The sequence below is a fragment of the Henckelia pumila genome, chromosome 2 (genome assembly GCF_033568475.1).
Source record: "Henckelia pumila isolate YLH828 chromosome 2, ASM3356847v2, whole genome shotgun sequence".
Taxonomy (NCBI): Eukaryota; Viridiplantae; Streptophyta; class Magnoliopsida; order Lamiales; family Gesneriaceae; genus Henckelia; species Henckelia pumila.
In genome coordinates, this window is record NC_133121.1 from 109,061,722 (window position 1) to 109,087,561 (window position 25,840).

The following is a 25,840-nucleotide window of genomic DNA, read 5'->3' on the forward strand; positions in this document are numbered from 1 at the left end:
GCGAAAGCCTGCTTCATTAGTAGGGATTTTTTCTTCTTCGGGGCTGGTTCGGCTGTACAAAACATCAAGGGAGAAAGTTGGAATATTAGAAACAACATGTAAGAGAAGCAAGTACATGATAACGGTAAAGCATACCAGAGACCGGGGCCGAGTCATCATACTCATCAATAATCCGGTCTACCGGATCACCTACCCGGGGACCCAACCCGTAATCATTCAAACTTTTCTCCTCCAGGAGAGGGGTTGAAGGAAACTTCTGGTTTTCCACTAGCTCTTGAGATCGGAGATAGGGTTCTTCCAGTTTATAATTCTTAGGGAGTTCGGGCTGAAGAGGAAGGGTTGTCAAGAATTGGGTAGGTCTGGTTCGGGCGCCAGGAAGCTGAACATAAAAGAACCTTTCTTTCCATCCCTTCCAAGAGGAAGGGGTGTCATCTAGAAAGCGGGCATTTTGCCGGGCATTCAAAGATAAGGTCATTTCAGTGAAACGGCAGACATAATAATAGTGAAAGACGAGAGGGGTGATGGCCAAATTGTTTGCTTTGAAAAGGACGTAAGTGGCAGCCATCATGCGAAAAGCATTTGGATGAAATTGGTTCAGAGAAACCTTGTAAAAAGCAGCAATTTTATAGTAGAAAGGATGAACAGGGAAACGAAGCCCGTTCTTGAGCTGTTCCCTGAAGAAGGTATAAAACCCCTCGGGCGGCTGGTCAGCCCGGCCCAGGGGCCCGGGAATAAGAATAGAATACGCAGGAGGGATGTTACCCAAAACTCGAAGCTCCTCTATGGATTCTGGGCGTAGGGTACTGGTAAATTGGGAGAACCAGGGACCTTCAGGGTTTGGTTTGGGTAAAGGAAGAAGAGGGTTAGATGCAGAAGCTTTAGCTTTGCCTTTATCCTTAGAAGTACCAGTTTGGGCCTTCTTTGGACGAGAGGAGGAAGGGGCTAATCTCGGTTGGACACCGGAAGTGATAGGGGGTGGAGAATCATGGCGTAGGGCCGCGGACTCTACACTAGCAGAGCCACGAGCATTGGCACCAGATGTAGAAGAGGTAGATTCCGACATTTTTTGGGAAGACGACAAGGTAAAAGAAGGGGACACTGAGTATAAGGTAGAGTAAAAACTTACAGAAGAAGGATGGAGCACGAACAAGGGCTGTAAGAAATAAGCTTCAAATGCAGAATCGCCGGACCCGGAGAAACTTAGAAGCAGGGAAGGAATGCGTGAACAGAGAAAGTAAAAAATGAAGGAAGGGGTTTAGTATTTATAGGTGAAGAACTTACATCCAGGCCGTAGATTTAAAGATGATCGGAGGGTAAGGATGAGCTTGGGAAGTTGAACCGGGAAGCGTAATGATCATGCGGGCAGTTGAAAGGACAAGTAACGTCCACTGACACCTGCCCGTCACTTCAAATTCTAGGGCTGACGTCAGCCCTATAGCATTTAACAAAATTTCACAATTTGTTTAAAGCCCCACGGAATGGTGATACCCCGGGAAGTCAGGGGTATCAGGGCTAAGAAGACGCAGAAGCATCAGGGATGCTAGTCAGGGCAGTGAACAGAGCTATACCGAGTCAGGGGTGTCAGGGCTGTATTAAAGCAAGGGTAGCAGGGCTGTTAGTCAGGACAACGAGTAAGACTCTAGCCCGACTATTTTTGGAAGGAGTAGTGATACCCTGGTAAGCCAGGGCTGGCAGGGCCATGAAAGGCCAGGGGTGTCAGGGCTGTATTAAAGCAAGGGTAGCAGGGCTGTTAGTCAGGACATCGAGTAAGACTCTAGCCCGACTATTTTTGGGAGGAGTAGTGATACCCTGGTAAGCCAGGGGTGTCAGGGCTGTATTAAAGCAGGCTAGGAGCTTCAGGATCCCGGGAGACCAGATCTGCATGACTTAGACAAAGCCCATGTCTCAAGGGCATGATCCCCACGACTGCCATAATCCCGAGCCTTCCGGCTCCATCGTGCTTCACAGGTAAACGTGGGTAACTCCTGCACCCACGATCCAGATCGTGGCCACTACCCTGGAAATGCGGAGTGACTCTCTCACTCCAAGGCCTATAAATACCTGACCACAGGCATTTGTAGAGGTATGTTCATCTAAAATCCCAAAGCACTATACACATTTTTTCTAAAAGCCCATTCTATTTCTAAGTCTGACTTAAGCATCGGAGTGGCCCCGCCGGAAAACCTTCCGGTGCCCCACTAACGTGCTTTCATTCTTTTTCCTTGTGTGCAGATCATCCCGATCCAGGAGGGACAAACCACATTTTACACCTACTAGCTCGGTCATCACGTCAGGCCCACTTCACTATCCTGACAACCCGGGCCTCGATTTGATAAACCATTATCAGGTATTATTTTAACATATTGTACGGAATATTTTTTTTAATAAAATAATGATATTGTCGTTTCATTTTCACCCCTTTAATGTATTAATTAATTAATTCTCGTTGCTAATTGAAGAGTAAGAATATTTCGCATATTTCAGTGGGGTAGCATAGACTGAACGGGCAATGCTGTTTGGGTAGGGTAGCATAGATTGAACGGATTTTGGATTATGTTTTTAAATGACTGTTAAATCTTTTTCAATGATTTTTTATTATAGTTTTGTTTTTGCGTTTAGATCAGCAGGTCAAATTACTCATGTCTCGATGATTATGGAAGCTGTTTTTATGACTGATGGAAGGATGAGGTTCTACTTTGATTTCTAGTGTAATCATCCCATTCCCGGATATGTTATTTAAACAAAAAATTCTCGTTGGCTCATATTTTGCATTACCCACCCGTTCATGATTGGGTTAACCCAACCCTATCCGAAATGTGCACCACAAAGAAATGACAATTGTATAATAATAAGATGACAAATAAATATAAATAACATATAATTAAAAAAATTTGCCAAACTTACACGTAGTCTTTTTGACATTGGAGACGTGTCGGGTTTCTTGGGGACCTAACTCTCTTTTATATATATTAGATTAGATTAGATTAGATATTAGGATTATATGAGAATCATATTTGTGATTCATCAAGTAAGGGAATCTTTGAAATCAATAAAAAAAAATTAATGGTTAGATTTTGGTTTAAAAAAATTATTTTTGTGTGTTTTTTAAATTTAGATTATGTGTTAGCTTATAATTAATTTAATTGAAATTCAAAAGTGATTCTAATAAGAAGGTCATTGCTAAAATCATTCTAAGCAATTATTTATCAAACACTACTCAACTTTGATTTTTAAATTTTCACCTTTGTTTCAAAAAACGACCAACTTTTAATTTTTCTTAACTTTTTTGTAATATATAAATTAATAACTTCTACAAAATCACAATCTATTGTAAATACTCACTAAATAATACTTCCTATTTTAATTTTAAAAATTTAAAGGGGCCTCCGCTTTTGTAATTGCAAATTTTTGAAAAGATGGCCGATGAAAGAAATTTGTATGGAGGCAAGGTGTAAATGTATTATTGCGACGTCGATTTTATTTATTTTTTTAATCAGAAAACCTTCATAATTTATATTTGTATTATTCTAAAAGAAAAAGATTTGGGGCCTAATTGCACGAATCTGTGGAAAAAAGAAAAAGAGTTGGCCCAAATATATTTACATTTACTTTACAATATAAAAAAAAAAAGAAAAAAGTTAAAACTTCCAATAAAGTGAGGCCAATTGCCCGAAAAACAGTTCCACGCCACCATATTTCACTCTCCCATTGTTTCACTCTCCTTGCGAATATTCCAATTTCGTCACCTTTCTTCCTAGCTCGCTGTTCTTCCACCCCCGACACCGCTGCCGCGGCAATTTCTCAGGTACATCGGAACACCCTTTTCCTCTGTCTACGGACACTGACGTATATTTTTATTTGTTGAGCGACGGTGGGTGAGGTTTGGGTCTGTGTGCCCGCATGTGGGATCGAATCGTTAGATCTCTTTAGCGAGATATTCTGCCTCTTTTCTTTAAAAAATGGAATTTTGTGTTATGGATTTTGCTCTATGAACCGATGATAAGACGGGCTTGTTTTGAATGTGATTATCTTAAGGTTTGTACATGTGATATTCTTTTTCCCCTCGGTGGGTGGATTGTGTTGTTTTGATTTGCTAAAAGTTCAAATCTTGTCTTTGCCAATATCTTGTTTACAAGAAAGGTGTGGTTTTTTTATTTCATTTATAATGATATATATTTTGCTCTCTCTTGATGAATAAATTTGTTGGATTTCAATTTTTTTATGGAATTTGAACGAAGTAATTTGGAATTTGCTTTTGAGTCTTAGTACTATTCCATTTATTCTACTGGACGTCGTGTAACAGGGGAAAATTTTTGATTTGGTGGTAGAGGTGTACGTTTTACTTGATCTGAAATTGATCTTCCTAGAGCCTAGTCTCAGTAGTTTGCCTCAAATAGTTTCACGTTTTTTAAATATATAGCTTGATGTATTTGCAAACTTATATCACATCTGTTGAGAGCATGCAAAATAGATGTACGTGATGCAGTGAAGGTGGAATTTTTTTTATCTTTTTATATCTTGCATCAGTTATCAGAGTGTTATATGTGATGGATCGGGGCGGTTAGATCAAGTGATGTGTTCTGATTGTGAATTACAATGCAGTTTTTCTGATCACCATATTAGCATTTTGTACTGTTAAATCTTCTACAATAGTGCGGATTCTCTTATTCTTTACGACTAAATGTTTTGCGATCTTCATTTTTCTATTTGCTTCATTAGTTATTAGTTATAGTTATATTGTTGAATCATGTGATTTGTCTGTGACCACCCTGTTATTTTTGGAGTCTTGTCTATTTTCACAAATTGTTTGAATGGAGAAGAGATTGTAAAAGTTAAGTCCTATTTCATAAATTTAGCATAAACTTATCAAGTAAGTTCCTGTGTCTCAGTTCATTGTCGTAAATGTATAGAATGTGTAATTTGTATGCCTTTTAACTATATTATTGTTAAGAAGGAGGAAATGTTGTTTAAAAATGAGTGGTGATGAAATTATTATTTTATTACTTTATCCCCTCATAGTTCCCTATTTATTTACTTGAACCTAACCTTAGGACAAGCATGGACAGGCTTTCTGGTGCTGCACGCCTCTTGATTGTCTCGGATCTCGACCATACGATGGTAAGTTTTTGCTTTTGCTATCCAGTTTTATGCGGATTGAACTAATGAGAGACTGTAAACTTCAGGTTGACCATCATGATCCTGAGAATCTCTCTCTTCTTAGATTCAATGCCTTGTGGGAATCCAAGTATCGTCAAAATTCCTTGTTGGTATTTTCAACTGGGAGGTCACCCACACTATACAAGGAGCTAAGGAAAGAGAAGCCGATGCTAACTCCTGATATCACAATATTGTCTGTTGGAACAGAAATAACATATGGAAACTCTATGGTACCAGATGAAGGCTGGGTTGAATTCTTAAATCATAAATGGGACAGAAACATAGTATCTGAAGAAACTAAAAAAATTTCTGAACTTAAACTTCAGGTATTGACATAGATACATTGTACATATTTATATAATTATATGAATTGAATATACCATATTGTTTGTAATTGCATGGATTCTATACGGTCTATCTGAAATATTTTGTGTCCGTGCAGTCAGAAACAGAGCAACGGCTACACAAAGTAAGCTTTTATGTTCATCAGGACAAGGCTCAGGAGATTATGAATGCTCTTTCAACGCGCTTGAAAGAACGTGGGGTATGATAATTATTTCCCAATTATGTGTTGCCATGCCAAGTTCAACTATATTGTTATATTTATGCAAAATCTTGTTATTGTATGCCACTGGAGATGAAATAGAAGTGATGTATAGTCAGCATTATTTGTTTTGGCTTAGTCCCTTACCTCTCGGCTCTTTGATTTCCAGTTGGATGTCAAAATAATTTACAGCGGGGGAATAGACCTCGACATATTGCCACAAGGTGCTGGCAAAGGGCAGGCACTTGCTTATCTGCTTCAAAAATTCAAGGCTGAGGGAAAAATGCCTGACAATACACTTGCTTGTGGCGACTCTGGAAATGATGCTGAACTCTTTAGCATTCCAGACGTACATGGTGTCATGGTCAGTGTTTCACAAAATATCTGCTACAATTTGCTTCCCCATGATGGAATCTCAAGATGATGGCAATTAGTTCCTGAAAGCTATTTTTTTTAACTTTTACAGGTCAGTAATGCACAGGAAGAATTATTGCAGTGGCATGCTGCCAATGAAAAGGGTAATCCTAAAATTATACATGCAACGGAGAGATGTGCAGCTGGTATTATACAAGCTATTGGTCATTTTAACCTTGGTCCAAGTACATCTCCTAGAGATGTTACAGATCTGTCCGACTCTAAGATGGAGAACTTTGATCCTGCTTATGAAGTTGTGAAATTTTACATGTTTTATGAGAGATGGAGACGTGCTGAAGTTCAAAGTTCGGAGCTGTATTTGGCAAATCTGAAAGCAGTTTGTGTATGTTGTTTCTATGTAACTCTTATCTTTATGCACACATTGCATGCATGCTTTGGGGTTGCTGTTAATCTGTTCTCAGTGTGAAGAATCTGAAGATCAAAATTTTCTAGATTCTCTGCTGCATGAAGTCTGGGAGCGTGATAATTATATTTATTTGTGTAGGTTCTTTTGCTATTCACTCTGTTGATGAGCTTTTTATTCATTATCATTTAAATGTTGACAACTGCTATACGTTTGACGTTTGAGACCTGAACTGACTTTGGTTCTTATTCTTGGCCAGAATAAGCTCGGGATAGATAAGCATGTCAAAGATATTTGTTATCTTTGTTAAGTGAACCTGATGTTGTTGGTTTGTTATATCAAGCCGGAACCACCTGTTAAAGTGGACAAGTCACGACACATTTTCATTTTATATTCTATAACCCAAGACATGCCAATTTGTCCATAGATGGTTTGCTTGCAAGTTTCAGTTTGAAAAATTATGCTGTCAAGTGTTTGGCCCAAATGTACATTATCAACTGGAAGGATGCACTCTCTGTACCCAGATCTATGGTTTTTTTATTTTCCTCGGTTTATTTGAATTTGAACTTAAACTCTGCAGCAGCCAGCTCGAACAAAATTGAGAAACACTCCATTAATGTGTTTATAATCTGCTTCACCTCATAAATATGACGGTTTCATTGTCTTTTCCTGCATTGACGGTCTGTATTGCTGTCCTACTAACAAAAAAGGTGTTGGAGCTTATTTCTGTAAATTTCCTGGTAAGTGTAGCTATTGAGCTTCACTATCTGCTTTCTTTTGCAGTCACCATCCGGGATTTTTATTCATCCATCTGGCATCGAGCAATCTCTTCATGACTGTGTAAACTTGCTTAAAACATGTTATGGTGACAAACAAGGGACAGAGTTCCGGGTTTGGGTGGATCAAGTTTTACCCTTACAGATTGGTTCAGACTCATGGCTAGTGAAATTCAAGAAATGGGAGAAACTTGGTAAGTCCCGATTTCCCTACTTGCTGGCATTTTACTTGAGCATCCTCCGAAGAAGTTTAGTAGTAGAATCTGATTCATCTCATGCCTTTCTCGATTTGACTGAGCATATGAGCTGGTTGCATTGTGCAGGCGATGAGCGAAAATGCTGTCTCACCACTGTTTTGTTAAGCTCTAAGGTACAAGATTCTGAATTACATTTTGTGCTGAATCGGATCCATTTCTTTGCGCTAATCCTTTTACATGCGCGATTGTTTTACGCATAGGATACAAGTGTTCCACGAGGGCTTACTTGGACGCATGTCCACCAGACATGGTTTGATGGGGAAGGGCGAAAAGGTCATCCGGACTGGCTATTCTAGGCTGCATTTTAGGATTAGTGCTATTACTTTCTCCAAGTATTAATAATTCACAGATGCCATTCAACCTCAGAAACATGATGGCTTCTATTTTTACTTGTACTGTTAATAATTCACATATGCCAGTCAATTTCTCCACATTCATGTGAGAGGACTTAGAAAAAATGCCAATAAATTATATAACGATTTCAGTTTACTAAATTTGTGTTTATATAAAATATAGTGGGAATAAAAAAACTCTGAGTCACAAGTCACTTCATTTTTAGCAGCTTTTGTAATGGTTATGATACCGTGTTAATTTGTTTACGTTTGATAGGCTTGGAATATTATAGTAGAAGACCAATGAGTTCGACCAAAAGTTGTGAGATGATTTTGAACATCAATACTTCCATAAATTTTGCATGAATTCAGGGATTGATACGTGAACCGCATATACATGCATGGCCGCGAATAACTAATATCTGTCAAATTCTCACTGTACAAAAGTGGCAATGCGATTGCATGCATGAAGAAAATTTTTTAAGATGATTTACTTGGCTTAATAATAATAAGATGGAGTTATTAATTCAAGGATAAATTATTTTAAAATCTCTATTCTCAAATATTTCTCTCTCTTAACTCTCTAAACTCATTTTTCTTTCTTTCCACTCCTTAGTGGTCCCAATTTGATTTAATTATATAATTAGTAATTAATCATTTGTACGTGACATTGTTTTACCTATCGAATCAATTCAGGCCATGAATGACTATCGGTTACGCAAGGTTTTCAGCCCATATACTCTGGATTAAGGTCCAACATGCTTCCGTATAATGAATTAAACTTAAATATTTTTTTTGACCATAATGTCGTCGGAAGATACCTGCCGAGTTTTATGAAGTTCTCCTCATACTCCAACCATGCAGTCACAACACATGGTTTCCGCGCAAGCTTCTTCAACGACACCAGCGCAACTTTAATTCGTTTTCTACCTTAAGGCGTAGGATATATAAGACTCTATCCTCCTCACATGCCTGCATTATTTTTGTTGGAGCATCTTTTGCTTTTGTTGTGGTCTCTTGGGAAAACACGTCTTTGGTGGTCCCTGACCAACTTTTTTTGTCTTGGAAAATTTTTTTCGATCCGCCGGGGTCTGAATAATTTTCAAATTCAGGCTCCTTTTGGTTTGGACACTTCAGGTAGATAACCTCTGACCATCTTCCCATATGAGTTATGTTGCAAAATTTCCGGCGCGTTTCTTTACTTCCTGGTAGTTTGCTGTTCCACAAAAGGTTCTCCTTCTTTTCGAAGAGTTCTTCCACAAATCCCGTAGTTTTTCCTGTCATTGTATTTAACGGGAAAGATCCATTGTTAGCTTGATAAATCTTTGATTATTTGAATCAGGCCTCCTAAGTTTGATGAAATATAAGGCCTCGTGTGATCATTTCCCTGTTGGTTCTGGAGCTGTACTGAGAAATATAATTCTAAGACATCTCATCTGGATAAATGATCGTTATTTGCCCATGTTTTTTGAAATGCTTCATGAATCCACTTTGATAATTGTTAAATTTCCGGAAAGTTTGGTGATGTTGTAGAAACCGAGCCCAGAGCTCCAAATTCATACTATAGCTTTACATCCTTAGAATTAACATTATTTTTTTAGCCAAATCCTTGGGTATTTTCCAACAATGTCAACCCTACAAGTATTCAGGTTGATTTATCTTCTTGTATTCAACCTATTTTTGTTGATATACCTGAAATGGAGAAATATCAGCCTGATTAGTATCAATCTTAGATTTGTCTTTGTCAATGTTAGGTATAAGATTGATCTCTTACTCTTTTACCTCAGAGACGGAGGGTTGATTTGATGATTCTTGGTCATCAATTGTTTCTTGATCCAATCCATCAAAAGTTGATGATGAATTAGCACTTGTATCCTGGGTATTAGAATCCCCAATGGCTTAATGTTCTACAACCAATAGTTGACTTTTTGTTCTTGTAAAACAGTGGTTTTAATATTTCTTATTTTTGAGAAACCAGTTGTTTCTCGATGACTCGAAAAATCGGCCCTTGTATTTGTGGAGACCCCGGGTTCGATCAATAACACGAGAAACAACGACAAAATCGGGAATTTTTTTGTTTTTTTATATATAGGGTCGACCCAGCAGCGCAGGGGCGGCGCGGCCCCGCCCCTCGGGCGGGGCAATTGCGCTGCTCCGGCGCCAAGCCTTTTTTTTTTTATAAAAAATTTGCTCAAAATGCTCAAAACTCGGAATGGCTCAAATCTCGAGGTACGACACACCCTACATGTTAGAGTAGGTGCCCATAAGGCCAACTGTTGGCAGGACATTATTGACTCTATGTACAAACAATCTTTATTTAATACAATTTATCTTCTATATATGGCAATCTTTATCTCCATACCCATGTAAACTGCATTGATAAAGACCTTGAATATACTATAGTGCATGAAAGATGAGATATCATTGGATGATAGTCATGAAACACATCTTTATTCTACTGTATATTCTAAACATAGTTCATAGTCGATTAAGCCGCCCAAAAGAAGGATAAGGGTCGCTTGAGATTGAGACTATCATCTGTGATGTGGAGTACCATGTTTCATTGGTAATGGACATAGGATGTCAGAAGCATACAGGTGGTGACACATAGGATGTGTTCATTGAACAACCCTCGTAGGACTTTCCAAGTGGTTATCAGTTTTCGAGTAGATGAAGTCCTGATTATGGTTGTACACCATTAGTTCTTATGACCCGGGACAATACTAGGTTATGTGTACTAATACTGCACTTTGATCAGTTTACTGGCTCCAGGAGAGCACCACAGTGGCATGGTTGGGTGTAGCTATGACATACATTGGAGTCAGTGGTTGTAGTCGGAGATTCACCACACATTTATGAAATGTGGATATCCTATATGATCTGAGGAAATGATAGTGTATTCAGTCTCTGGCCAGAGCATGATATATGTTTTAGGGAAATGGTTTTTCTAGTTGCATATACGATATCACTATGCATTATCCAAGAAGATATAATATAGTTATCGAATCATAGGTAATTCTCGATATACCAATAGTTGTCGATTCGATCGGGATATATGAGATGAAGGGACTGTACTGTACGTTAACCATAATCGAATGGTTCTTGTAGGCACTATCAGTGATACCTAGGGAATCATGGGGCGGTGCTACTTGATGCTCTTACCATGATTCGATGGGTTAAATCATAAATGAGTTCTGACATTTTATTATCAAGGAGTTGATACATAAAATGGGGCTAATAAGGGTAAGCCCACATAAAGGAAAATCTTCTGAATCACAAAGAGTTGTGAACCCATGGCTAGCTGTATCCCTGAACCATTGAGGGTCGCACAAGTACTGGTCTCCCTGTTCCCGTTGAGATAATAAAGTCAAAGAGTTGAATTTATGATAAACAAATTTGACTGGATCGATAGATAAACTTATAAATAATTTATAAGAGCTTATAGAAATGTTGAGAGCAAAGTAATGGGTGCATGATTTATAAACTTATAAGAGTATAAGTACATCATGAAAAAATAATTAAAATGTTTAATTAATTTTTTCCGAGTTGGACTTGGATTTAAGGACACATACAATATATATAAATGCATATATATATAGATATATATATATATATATATACACGATATATATATATATGGATATATATAATATATATTTATGAATGTGAGACCTTATGTTTATAATAATAATATATATATATTATATGTATATATCATATTGTTATAATTTTTTTTAAAGAAAATTTATTGGGTGTCGGCCAACTAATGTGGGACCTTATGTTTATAATAATATATATATTTATATATATATCATATTGTTATAATTTTTTTTTAAAAAAAATTGATTGTGTGTGGCCAACTTGGCCGACACTCAATTTACATTGCATTAGATGCAATATGGGTATGATTGCATAAGATACAATAATAGAGAGATGCAGAGCATCAAATGCTCTTGAATGCGAAGGAAATTTTTTCTCTTTGCTCGAAGCTCTCTTCCTTTCAGTCTTCTCATTTGTTAGTTTTTCTCAACGAAAAAAAAATTTCTTCTCCTTCTCAAGTGCGTTTTAGAAGAGGAACATGAAATCTAGTCGTGAACCTGATTTGAAGAAAGGAGAAAAATCCAGTTGATTATTCGTAGAGATATACAACAAGAGCTATTTTCGATTTTTCGAAATAGTTGGAGTCCAGTGAATTTGTTCATCGAATGTATAACTGCATAAACTCCCTAAGAATAATTTATTAACCAAACGAGTGTCCAAAATTATTTTGAACGTCAAAATAAAAATTTTAAACTTCCGCTATGTCTTGGGCACGAGAGATCCAGTATCCCAACACTACAATCACAATGTGTGCAAAATATCATGAAATGAGATACAATTATGCCACATGCTCAAAATACAAATGTTCAACAATAAAATATGACATCTCTATACAAGTTCGAATACGACTCGGTTGCTAAACCCGGAGCACCACTCTACTCTCAATTCCAAGCTCTCGAGGTCCTCTAAAACTCGACCCTGAACCACCCGTTGCAACGTACATACACAAACAAAGCAACAACTAGAAAAACCGGTAAATATAAAACTTAGTATGAATGACAGCAAATAATAAACATATCATGCATTTCAAAACAATGATATCAATTCATTTTAAAATCTCAATTGAATGATGCTCATGAAATGCATGCTCAATAATATGAGGGTTATCAAATCTTTGGCTCAAATCTGAGGCTCTGCTATAAGGATCCCGAAGGAAAAAGAAAACGCAACATCACCACCTACCCAACCGCTTGGGGTGGCTATTGAGTTTCTCAATCCCGAGACTTTGGCACTACTATATTGAGTGTGCTAACTATAGGAGTTGGTCTGCAACCTACGTCACACAAATATAGACCCAAAACGTTCGCTGCTATCAAGGTAAATCTGCCATCAAATCTCAAAGAATCGGGCTCAATATGAATGAGATGATGCAATTCAATCAACAAAAGCTCATGCTCTGAATGATTATCTCGATCTAGATATCATATCATTCGATTCATTTAAAAATAGCATGAATGCAAATATCGACAATCATTGAGTAAAATCAATGCATATTCTTCATGCTATAACATAAAAACTCGTGAATCAAAGCATATAAACAAATAAGCACATAAGCATGTAATGTGTATGGTTTGTGGGCTAGAGAAATCATCCGTCTCGAGGATTCAATCTCAACTATGCAATGTCTGCTCATACCTCGATATTTTCGAATTCTGGAAAGCTCAACTCCTGAAAAATACGATTTCAATAATTTATAACGAGTCCATTCGATCAAACTCGGAATTCTAATTTCGAATATCATTAACTCTGCTAAAACCAAACCGAAGACATAACGGTTAAAAATCGGACATCTCCAAAAATTCTCATCATCAATAATATATCTATATCAACACAATTCAACACAATTCCAACATCAATTTTCAAAATCATTCTTCCCAATTTTTGGAACTTTTTGAAAATGCTTCCAAAAATCATAAACATACTCAAACGATGGTATTTTCTCAATCCGTCTTAGATGTACCATCTCTATTAATTCAAGAACATATTTATACATTCAAATCTCGAATCTAACATAACCCAAAATTTGGACTTGATAGAATCTTACCAAACTTACGTATAATGTAGTCATCGACACCGAGATTCCAAATATGTGATTAGATCGAAAATCTAACGGTCAGATGAAGTCGGATCGGAGCTTGAAAACAAGGAAATGGCTATGGCTTCTTGCTTCTCTCCTCCCGGTAGTGATGAAAATGGATGTACAATACATACATGCATATAATATGTATAAATCATTGTCCAAAAAGTAGTCACTTTCAGAATTTGCGTTTAGTCCCTGGTCAAACTTTCAAACTTCAATTCAGTCCCTTAATTTCTGAAATTAGGAAAATAAATCCAAAATTCCGTGATTTCTTGAATTAAATATTTTCTGGGCATTACAATTCCTCCCCTCTAAGAAAATATTTCGTCCTCGAAATCAAATCTGATATCAATACTGACGAAGACTAAAAGACTGAATTAAGTACTGAAAAGAATCTGACCTCAAACAAACAACTCTGGATATTTCTGTCTCATATCCTGCTCCAACTTCCAAGTTGCTTCTTCAACACCATGTCTACTCCACTGTACTTTAACTAACTGAATCGACTTGTTTCTGAGATGCTTATCTTTTCTGTCTAGAATCTGAATCGGTCGCTCAAAGTCTCATCCAGTTCTGCCTCATCTGACTAGAGTACATGGGAAGGATATGGATGATACTTTCTCAACATAAACACGTGAAAAACATCATGAATACCTGATAGAGATGGGGGAAGAGCTAATCTGTAAGCTAGATCACCAACTTTGTCTAGAATTTCATACGACCCAATATACCTCGATGAAAACTTACCCCTTTTTCCAAATCTCACTGTACACCTGAAAGGAGATATCTTCAAGAATACACGGTCACCTTTCTTAAAACTCAAGGGTCTGCATTTAACATTAGCATATTTGGCATGTATGTCTTGCGCTGTTCTCATTCTAGACTGAATCAATTTAACCTTATCTACCATTTCTCTGATCATTTCTGGCCCAATCATTGGCGCCTCTGAAACATCATCCCAAAACAAAGGAGATCTGTATTTTCTACCATACAACGCTTCAAGGAGCCATCTCAATGCTCGCCTGATAGCTGTTATTGTAGAAAAACTCGACAAGTAGCAAAGAATCTTGCCAGCTGGTACCAAAATCTAGTACCACAACTCTCAACATTTCCTCTAAAGCTGGATAGTCCGCTCTGACTGTCCGTCAATCTGAGGATGATAAGTTGTACTCAAATGCAAACGAGTACCAAGAGCCTATTGCAAACTGTGCCAAAAGTGAGAAGTAAATCTAGGGTCTCGATCTGAAACGATTGATTTAGGCACGCCGTGCAATCGCACAACATCTCTGACATAAATACTGGTCATCTGATCATGTCTATATGTCATCTGATATAGGATAAAGCAAGAAGATTTCGTCAACCTGTCAACTACAACCCAGATTGCATCGCACCCTCTCGATGATCTTGGTAGTTTTGTGACCAAATCCATGATAATGTGATCCCATTTCCATTATAGAACTGCTAAACTGTGCAATAGACCACCCGATCGCTTTCTTTCTGCTTTCACTTGCTGACAGTTTAGGCATTTAGACACAAATATTGTCACATCTGCTTTCATTCTCTTCCACCAGAACTGATTCCTCAAATCATTGTACATTTTTCTGCCACCTGGATGGATACTGAATTTACTGCAATGTGTCTCTCGCAAAATCTATTGTCTCAAATTTGAAACATCTGGCACAACAATACGCTTATTCACAAATAAAACTCCATCCTCACTAACCTGATACTCTGACTGATGTCCATATCTGGATTTCTCTACCGAACTCTGAATATTTTTGTGCTTCTTTAATTCTTACAAATAATTCTGGTTCATCTTGGATCGCAAAAATTCTGATCGACTGAACATCTGTTTCAAAATTCAAACCAGAAACATAACAATCCTCTATCAATTTAGACATACCCATCATAGACAAAGATAATGCACATACTTTTCTATTCAGGGCATCGAAAAATGCATTAGACTTCCATTGATAATATTTAATCTCACATTCATAATCTTTCAACAAGTCTAACCAATGCCTCTGTCTCATGTTCAACTCAGCCTGAGAAAACAGATAGTTCAAGCTCCTATGATCAGAATATATCTCAAAGGTCTCACCGTACAAATAGTGACGCCAAATCTTCAAAGCAAAGGCAATGGCTGTCAACTCAAGATCATGTACGAGATATCGGGTCTCATGTGGCTTCAACTGTCTCGAAGCATAAGCTATCACATGACCTCTCTGCATCAACACGCAACCCAAACCTCTATGAGATGCATCAGAATAAACTATAAAACCACCCGTTGTTGTATATTTTTCGCTCGCAAGTGCACGATTGTCAAGTTTTAATATAGAGTAAGTAGAGTGTCATTCCCATAAGGAGTATGCTTGAAAATTATATCAGTCATTGTAATTAAAATAGGATAAACTTTATTTAGATAATTAAATAGAGAATTTTTCTTTCAAATTTAAATAATTAATAAACTAGCAAGACAATCACACAATTTAGAGGATTATCAATGAGAGAAAAATGTCTAGAGGATTTGATTTCACTTGGTTTCAACAACGAGTACTTCTTAATAATTTATGTTCATGAATTCCTTCCATTTAATAGCCAATAACACTTAATTTTTTTTATTTCCCTCTCCCAAGAAACAAATAAAATGTATCAATTAAGATTCGATTCCAATATCCTTATTAAAAATCTAAGCTCAATGATATGTGATAAACTATGTTCTTCAAAAAGCTCTGTTAAATTTATACACTCTCCCGAGCTATATAATAATTAACAATGTATTTTCTAATAATCCTATTCAACATCCTCTCTCCCGAGCGACGATTTCAAATAAATATAACAATTCAATTTATGGCCAGTAAATTGAAAGACGAACAATTCTAGAAAACATAATTAAATTAATTGAATTCAATCACATAAAATCAAAAAGTCGTAGAAGTAGTCCACACCAAGCTACATCATCTTCTAGACTTAGAAAATTAGTTCATACTCAAAATAGCGCAAAAACAAATCATGTTTTTGAAACTAAACATCAATTTAGAAATTTATGAAGATAAAAGATAGAAGAACACATCCGAAAGATGTTGCTCTGTCCCCCGGTTGCGTTTTCTTTTTCGTCTTTGTTTGTTGTTGTTCTTCTTCTTCAGTTGCTATGCTTCAGATTTTTGCTCTTCTTCCGCCCTTGATCTCTCTCTCTTTTGTGCTTGTGATCTCATTTATGTGGTTGCCTCCCTTCATGTGCTCTTAAAAGTCCCTTTTATATGTTCTCTAAAGCCCGACAGTCGAAATCCCAAAGATTGAGTGTTTCAATTTCCAAACTTTTGATTTTTCCCAAAAATAATAGCAGCGCAATTGATCTTCAATTCTAGCGCTTCAAAACACTCTTTTTTTCTTCCAGACTCAGCGCTACTGCGCTTAGAGTATAGCACCCCTGCGCTTGTGCTTCGCATCTCCAACATTTTCACCAAGCGCTATTGCGCTTCAGCACAACACTATTGCGCTTAACCAATTCCCCATTGCGCTATTGCGCTTAGACTCAAGTGATATTGCGCTTACTATGCTTCCTCTGCTTCTGCTGTGTTTTTTTTTCTCTTCTGTTTTCTTCTTTTCTTCTCTTTTTTCACCAACTCATGTATTTCCATACATCTAACAAAAAAAACAACACCACCACATAATTCTGATCGATACATCACAAAATTCTCATTAAATCATATGAAATACAAGTGCATAAAATACACTTATCAAATTCCCCTGAACTTAGTATTTTCTAGTCCCGAGCAAAAATAGACAGGCCAGCTATGCCAACACCAAGTGCAGACCTCTGTATTTTGAGACAGGGGAATATGTTTTTTTACGAGTTTTACCTTTTCGAAAGGTGATGAGATTTGGTCTCAAAGGAAAATTAGCTCTGAGATTCATTGGTCCGTTCGAGATCTTGGAGAAGGTCGGAGATGTGGCTTATTGTTTGGTGTTACCACCCTATATTTCCAGTATTAATAACGTGTTTCACGTGTCGCTACTTCGGCAGTACGTTGTAGATGAGTCACACATTCAGCATTTGACAAAAGTTCAGCTAGAGCCTGACTTATCATACGTGGAAAGACCGCACAGAATTCATGACAGGAAGGACAAGGTACTTCGGAATAAGCGCATTCCTCTAGTCATGGTTCAGTGGCAGCGTCGAGGCACTGAGGAGGCGACTTGAGAACTTGAGAGTCGTATGCGTTCCGAACATCCGGAGTTGTTCTGATTTTCACTATAATTGTTTCAGCAGTTCTCTTGTAATGTAAAACTGCAGTATTGTAATATCAGTTATATCAATAATATTTTGTTTTGTATCCTAACTCTAATTTCGAGGACGAAATTTCTTAAGTGGGGAAGAATGTAGTAGCTCGTATCCAAATACAGTTCATCATGTGTTTAATTATTCTTAAACTACTAAAACATGATTAAGGGATCTTTGAATGAATCTAAGGAGTTGAAAAATAGATTCAAGACAACCGAAAATTGTCCAGTAGAGCCTTGAGCTTTGGGTAGATCGGAAGTCCCGAACAAGGTTCGGAAGCTCCGAAGCGATCAGACGCTCCGAACTCAGATCGGAAGCTCCGATCGTCACCAGGGCCAGCTGTCGGAAATTAATGAGTCAGCAATGACTTCAGGGAGATCGAAAGCTCCAAAATGAGATCGAAAGTTCCGATCGGACTGCCGGAAACTAGCCATTGATTGACACGTGGTTGGAGGAGGACGACCGGAAGCAAGGGATTGGATGCTCCGATCGCTGTCTATAAATAGAGATACCGATCTCATTTCCATTTGCACCTTTCAAACTTTCCTTTCTCCTTTATAGCTAGTCTTTTAGGGCTTTTGGGGGGTTTCTAGGCGTCCTATTGAAGGATCGGGTATAGCAAAACACTACGGGAGCAGTAGCGAATCAATGCCTAAGTTTTGAGACAGTCGTCATGTAGTAACCCAGATTCTGTATTAAGATAATAATATGATAATCATGATTAAGATTTGGTAATTAATCAATTCAAGGGATGGAACGAACTTCAGAAGTAAGAATTGGACATCATAAGTTTGGACGGGAATGGACGGTCCAAACTCAGATCGGACGGTCTGAACCACGTGTATCGTGGGCTCCGAAGTGGTTTGTTTATGTTAGGAGGCAAGGCACGTTTGGACGATCCAAACCAGGATCGGACGATCCGAACTCCAGCGGCCAGCAATGCTAGATGACTAATGATGGTTTTTGACAAGTGTTGCGCATGCACGAGATCGGACGATCCGATCCCAGTTCGGACGGTCCGATATTGGCGTGTCACACATGCATGCAAGGAGCCAGTTCGGAGGCTCCGAACCCCAGTTTGGAGGATCCGAACTCTGGCAAGTTTTGCCTATAAATAGGGTCATTCGGGTGAGATTTTAAGTACGATTTCAACGAATTCCTTCTTCAGTCTATAGTAAGAGATATACAGAGGGCTCTATCGGTAATATTGAAGTTCTGAAATAACAAAGGCGTTGTTATAGTCATTCAGGACTAGCGACTCCAAAGAGCTAACTACAGACGGAGGTATGGTCCGAGAATCTATTTAAGTTTTGGGAGTATTTATTAGCTTAGTTAAGGCTTATAGAACTTGTGTAGTGATACGGGGAATTTTGAATATAGGCTTGGAACCTAGGATCCTACTAGACTCGAACTAGCCTAGAGGTACGCACACATCGACTGAGATGGCCAGCGAGTATACATGTTTATATGTTGCGTTTCTGTGGAATTATTATATGGCATGATGTATGGTTTACTGCTTTCCATATTCATATATCATGTGCATATACATGCTGAGCCTATTTCTTTGTTATACGTGTATATAGTCTATCACTAGGAGTACCGCGACGGCGGGGACATGTATGTCTAACTACTCTAGTGTACTAGACGAGTGTGGTTGTACCCATAGGTTTGATCCGAGCGGTCACGGCACTCATTGGCGCCGGTTATTAGCATGACTTTCAGATTACTTATTACCTATCATCACGGTTTGCATGCATCATATACATATGTTTACTCATGTTTATGTACTGGGCGTTAGCGCTCACGTCCTCGTACTGTTATCTTGGACACCCCATTCCACGGGGCAGGTCGCAGGATGGACGGAGCTGGGAGTTCGAGGCAGGACTAGGGAGAGCCAGAGCTTTCAGGGGTGTTATTATACAACAGGATTTGTTTAGCTGTATAATGTTTTAGACTTGTTTATTTAAATCTTTCGATATGGTTATATCATTACTGAGTTAGTTAAGTAAGTCTGGACTTGTTGAACTAAGCTTTGATGTGTAAATTATGGATTGATATGTAAATTATGGGTTATGTTTTCACGCGTTTTACTCTGCCAGTTAGTAGGTGATTCAATGCAGAGTCACTACATTTGTGGTATCAGAGCATGATTAATCATTTTGGTAAATTAGACTCTTTGGGATTAGTACTTGGTTTTTAGACTAATCATGAGTAAGTATTGTGCATTTGGAATTTAAATGTGCGAATCTTTTTCAGATTATGGCTGAGAGAGATAACGAGAGCCATGGTAGTGTTGGCCAGTCAAGAGGTCATCATCATCGTCATCATCGCCATGAGGATAAACGTAACTACACTATCAACAAATTTCTGCAAGTAGTACCGAAACCCTTGATGGGAGGTGAGAATCCTGAAGAAGCCAGGAATTCGATGGCTAGGGTCGATAATGCTTTTCGAGCTTTCGGGTGTACTGAGGAGCAGAAACTGGAGATTCTTGGATTTGTTCTCGATAGACGAGCACGCTTGTGGTGGGAGGCCAAGGCTGCTCAGGCACGTACTAAGAGAGGACGTGTGACATGGGAGGATTTCTGTCTGCAATTTCAGAAACTTTATTTTCCTCCAGCTGTTCGTCAGGCACGATCTATGGAGTTGCTTACGCTGAGACAGGGATCTATGACGATTCATGAATATCAGCAGCGATTCATTGATCTGTTACCCTACAGTCCTCATATCAATGAGAGTGATGCGTCCAAGTATGATATATTTCTGTAGGGCCTCAATCAGGATATCTATTCACAGGTGGTTGTCTGTGACGATCCTACATCTTATGAGACTTTGGTGAATCGGTGCTGTCAAGTGGAGAACAACAATAAGCGGGCACAGCTGATGATGTCTGGACATCCGTGTGGATCTCTTGGGCCTAGAGCTCAATCTGTTGTACCATCAGGTTCTACGACTTCTTCTACTACTTCTTCTTCTTCTGGATCTCGTGGTTCACGAGGTATGTTCCGTTTTGGAAAAAAGAAGAAAGATGATCGATGTACGCACTGTGGCAAAAGCATCCTACGGCATCATGTCGGAAGTCATCTGGTGCTTGTTTTATCTGTGGCGAGCAGGGGCATCTGCGGAGAGATTGTCCTACTCGTGTGGGAGCTGCTAGTGGATCGGGATCTCAGGCAGTTGGATTTAAGGCTTCTATTTATCCACATCAGCCGCCAGCACCACCTAGTTCTTCCAGTTTTTGCTCACAAACTCAGGGGAAGGTATTTGCTCTTTCGCAGGAGCAGGATATGGAGGGAAGCGATCGCATGTTGGTAGGTACCTTTTTGTTATGTGGTATTCCTGCACTTGTTTTAATTGATACTGGAGCATCGCATTCCTTTATTTCTAGCCGTTTTGTTAAGAAACATAGATTGCCTTATGTATCATTAGACCTGAATTTAGTTGTATCTACTCCGTTGGAGCAGGAGATAATAACTAAGCGTCTAGTGATGGGTTGCCTTCTAGAGTTTGAGGGTCATGTGTTGTCTGCTAATCTGATGATTTTAGAGATGGCAGATTTTGATTGTATTTTGGGAATAGATATACTGACTTCGTATCATGCTACTGTGGATTTTTATCAGCGTCTGGTATAGTTTCATCCGGATGAGGGTGATAGCTGGTACTTCTATGGTGAGGGAGCACGACCACCGATGCCACTTGTATCGGCTCTGAAGGCATGTCATGTCTTAGAGTCAGGTGGGAAGGGCTACCTCATATATGCAGTTGATATGTCCATGAGTAGTACATGTATTGATCATTTACCTGTGGTCAGTGAGTTTCTTGATGTATTCCCTGACGAGATTCCTGGTTTTCCTTCGGTGCGAGAGGTTGAATTTGGTATTGACTTAGTACCAGGAACAACGCCTATATCCCGAGCACCTTATCGTCTGGCTCCGTCAGAGATGAGGGAATTGAGATAGCAGTTGCAGGATCTGCTTGACAAGGGATATATTCGTCCGAGTGTTTCTCCGTGGGGAGCACCTGTATTATTTGTCAAGAAGAAGGATGTATCGATGTGATTGTGTATTGACCGCGTTAATCGGTGTGAATAAATTCAACTGGCAAGCGTACCAGGTCAAGTAATAATATAGTGGACAAAGGTCCAAGTGTCGAACCCACAGGGACTGTATAAAAATGATTACCAAAATATATTTATTTCTACTTAATCTAGACTAATTAAAAAGGATGATTTCATATTTTATAAAAATTAATAAAATTGCAATAAAGATCAAATTAATTAAAACGCAGCTGGAAACTTTGGATTAACTTAAATTTGGAAAAGTTCGATCAAGGACTCACGTAGGTACCAGACAATTCATGTAACAAGCAGTAAATCTAAGATATCAGACTTAATCGTAATTCACGGGAATTTTTCTAATTTGTTCGAAGGACTATTTCTAGAACAATCAACCTATTCAAATATTGATGAACTAATCTTTCGTAATTCTAATCAAATTTGAATGCATAAATTGCTGTGAAAATTCAGTAAAAACCTAAACCGCATAATGAAACCGAATTCTATTTCTAGTCAGTTTTACACTATGTTGATTATCGAAGTGATCAAAATCGAGACCTCCTCTGTCGACTTGGAATCGATTAACAAGCAAACAAATAACTGGCCAAGAAATTTGTAAGACAAATATAAATTCGATAATTAATAAATTCAAATCAAGTCTAAAAATCCCAAATAAACAAACGAGTTTTATACATAAATTGTCTGGCCCAATCACCTGGCCTTGATCGAAAAAGAAAAACTACTCACAATTCATAATTCAAAACCAAGTTTTAATCATGAATTGATAAAAGAAAAATAAAAGAAAAGAGAAAAGAATTCTTCTCCCAAGCGTGTAGCCGTCTCTGCCTCCGTCTCCAACTCAGAAAAATTGTGGAACCCTTGTAAAATAATAAAAACTCCTATTTATAGTGTTTGGAAAGCCTTAAAAATTAATTTCCTAGTTGAAATATAATTTTCGGAATTTTCTGGCCCGTCAACACGCGCGCGTGCGCCTTGGAGTCCTCGCGCGCGCGCTTCATTAAAATACAGAGACTCAGGTTTCCTCTCTCGCGCGCGCGAGATAAAAGCTCGCCCGCGCGTTCTTCTCAAAATTCTCTGGAAATTTCTCTTGCGCGCGCGCGAGATAATTCCCTTGCGCGCACGCGCTCTATTCTTGCTGAACATGCCCGATAGCTTCCTCCTCAGCGCGATTGCTCAACTTCTTAGCGCGTTAGCGCCCCTTGAGGCGCTAAACTCCCACCAACAGTGCAACTTTTTCCTGCTCCGAGCGACGATTTTGAAAAATTCATATCTTAAGATCTAGCCGTCGGATTGACCTGAAACTTGGACTGAAGCTTTAAAACATCTTGAACTTTAATCTGACCGGTGAAGATCGGATTTGGATCTCTCAAAAATTAAATATGATTTTTATGTCAAGGCTGCTCTGTTATTCGCTCTTCAAAAATCCAATTTCCTACAAAATTAACCGGGGAAGTGAAATACATACACATGAACTAAAACACATAAAAAACACATAAAAATAATATGAACTCACACAAAATATAAATACAACTAACACAAACTAACGCATACAAAATGAACTTATCAACACCCCCATACTTAACTTTTGCTCGCCCTCGAGCAAGACATGCAAAAACAAAATGCAAACAAAAACATGAGTAAGGATGATTCATAAATGTGCAAAGTCTCCGAGAAGTTCAATCACAAAACCAAAAACACAGACATGCTCTCAACTTTTCATAATACACCTTCGGTTTAACGTGAACGTGTGTGTGTGAAATGTCATTCCAATTTCATGCAACTTAGATCGAATTCCGTCTCAAATCTGCTTAGCAACGTATGACAATTCAGTGCAAGTTTCACTCTTCAAGTGCTCATTCCTTCCAACAACCTCTAGACTAAACTCACCTCCCTTGAGATAATAAATTACACACCTCCGGATTTTGCATCCGGTATTGCTTTAGCCCCAATAATTACCCGCTGACTTAGCTACAACTGGATAGGATATGAAAAATCATTCTATTTTTTCTTTCTAATCCCCTCGTCTATAGCCCGGATGGAACATCAATCCCATTTAATCCGCATACTTAGCCTTAAATTTAATTTTTATTATAGGATTTTAATCCTTTCAAGGCCCGGATGGAATTGTATAAAACTCTTTTTTTTTCTAGGTGCGCCCAAGATCATAAGTGTAAACTAGAGCCTCATCAAAATTCATAGAACACAATCAAGATCCACAAATCACCTATTGCCGTGCAATGGTCAAACAGACAGAAACTTCATCAAATCTTTCGCTACACTCCACTGGTCTAACAAAAGTGCTTATAAATATTCACAGTTCAACCTACAGTTTCTCATGTCAAGTCAAGAGCAAAAATTTTTTTTCAAATTTTTTTTTTTTTCAACATAACTTCATCATCATTGGCTATCATGACTCATCCTACTCATGCAATACAACATAAACACAAAACATAATGAAATGCATGAATACAAACTATATGCAATAGACTATACCAAATGAATGCAAACACCAACACAAACAAAACTAATCTACCCCCCATACTTATCCAAAGCATTGCCCTTAATGCTTAGAACAATAAACAAAATGCAAGACAAACAAAAACACAATGAAAACAACAATAACACTCCCCTGGTTTTCGATGCATCCTCTTCCTTCTTGACAAAATCCTCTGGGACGGTATCAGCAGTCTAGATTATCGGCGAGCACGACCAACTGGCATGGGAAAGAAACAATAACCAAATAAAAACAAAAATAAAAACCAAAAACATAATAATAAAAAAAACACTGGGTTGCCTCCCAGCCAGCGCTAAATTTATAGTCTATAGCCCGACTATACTCGAATCAGTCCTGCACTTGCATGCTACATCATTAAAGAACTTGTGCAAGGGATTAATTCCTGTAGACAACTGCACCTGCAGACATGCATCAACATCATGCATCTCATCAACCAAACGAATAACAGAACAAGATTTCAAAATTGGGCTCTCAGTAGCCGACTTAGACATAGTAAAAACTACTTGTTCATCGTTCAATCTTAGAACCAACTCTCCCTTCTCAACATCAACTAAGGCTCTACTAGCAGCAAGAAAAGGACGCCCTAAAATCAGTGGAACCTCACAGTCCTCATCCATGTCAAGAATAACAAAATCTACAGGGTATATAAAGTGTTCTATCTTGACTAGGACATTCTCTACGATCCCTCTCGGATATTTAATAGAACCATCAGCAAATTTAAGAGAGATAGCAGCAGGTTCTATATTTTCAACTCCTAATTTTCGAGCAATAGAATAAGGCATTAAATTAATGCTCGACCCAAGATCACACAACACATTCTCAAAAGACAAACTTCCAATATGACAGGGTATAGAAAAACTCCCTGGATCCTGAGATTTTGTTGGAAGCTTCTTTTGCAACACCGCCGAGCACTCCTCCTTCATTGTGACTTGCGTAAGATCATTCAGCTTCTTTTTATTTTTCAGCAAATCATTCATAAACTTTGCATATCTCGGCATCTGAGCTAAAGCATCTGCAAAAGGTATGTTAATATGCAATTTCTTGAAAATTTCAAGAAACTTTTTAAATTGAGACTCAAATAATATTTGCTTAGCTCTAAGGGGGAAAGGTAAAGTAGATAAATTAACATTTTCATTAACTTCAAATTTTGAACTCTTACCTTTCTTACTTGCCTTGGAGGAATTTTCAACCCGCACATCTTCCATAACTTCTGAACTTTTCGGCCTCTCTATGGTCTCTTCTTCGTCCATCTGCTGCTCCTCAGACTGTGCTCGAGTCACGACCATAATAGCATTCACGCCTCTTGGATTTGGTTCAGTGTTGCTAGGCAACGCTCCAGTAGGACGAGTAGAGAGTTGGGTTGCGATTTGACTCATCTGATTTTTCAACCTCTGCATCATAGCTTCTTGATTTTGTAAACGAGCCTCAGTACCCGCCACAT

The 25,840-nt window shown here is 38.2% G+C and overlaps 1 protein-coding gene across 2 annotated transcripts; it reads left to right on the plus strand.

Annotated features, from left to right (window-relative positions):
* The first annotated feature begins 3,670 nt into the window (after nucleotides 1–3,670).
* LOC140882306 (sucrose-phosphatase 2-like) lies at nucleotides 3,671–8,053 on the plus strand. Of its 2 annotated transcripts, none has more exons than XM_073288241.1 (9): nucleotides 3,671–3,805; nucleotides 5,052–5,118; nucleotides 5,184–5,483; nucleotides 5,600–5,701; nucleotides 5,871–6,065; nucleotides 6,168–6,458; nucleotides 7,263–7,449; nucleotides 7,579–7,625; nucleotides 7,713–8,053. In XM_073288241.1, exons 2-9 carry the CDS (start codon nucleotides 5,059–5,061, stop codon nucleotides 7,806–7,808), a joined length of 1,278 nt encoding a protein of 425 aa, XP_073144342.1. In that variant the 5' UTR covers nucleotides 3,671–3,805; nucleotides 5,052–5,058; the 3' UTR covers nucleotides 7,809–8,053. The 2 variants fall into 2 exon arrangements, with proteins under 2 accessions (XP_073144342.1, XP_073144343.1); XM_073288242.1 differs by having other exon boundaries at nucleotides 3,703–3,805; nucleotides 5,067–5,118.
* The last annotated feature ends 17,787 nt before the right edge of the window (nucleotides 8,054–25,840 follow it).

Coding starts and splice junctions, on each gene's coding strand:
- LOC140882306 (XM_073288241.1), top strand. CDS start 5,059: ATGGACAGGCTTTCTGGTGCTGCACGCCTCTTGATTGTCTCGGATCTC. Junction 6,066..6,167: donor CAGACGTACATGGTGTCATG/GTCAGTGTTTCA, acceptor TAACTTTTACAG/GTCAGTAATGCACAGGAAGA. Junction 7,626..7,712: donor CTGTTTTGTTAAGCTCTAAG/GTACAAGATTCT, acceptor TTTTACGCATAG/GATACAAGTGTTCCACGAGG.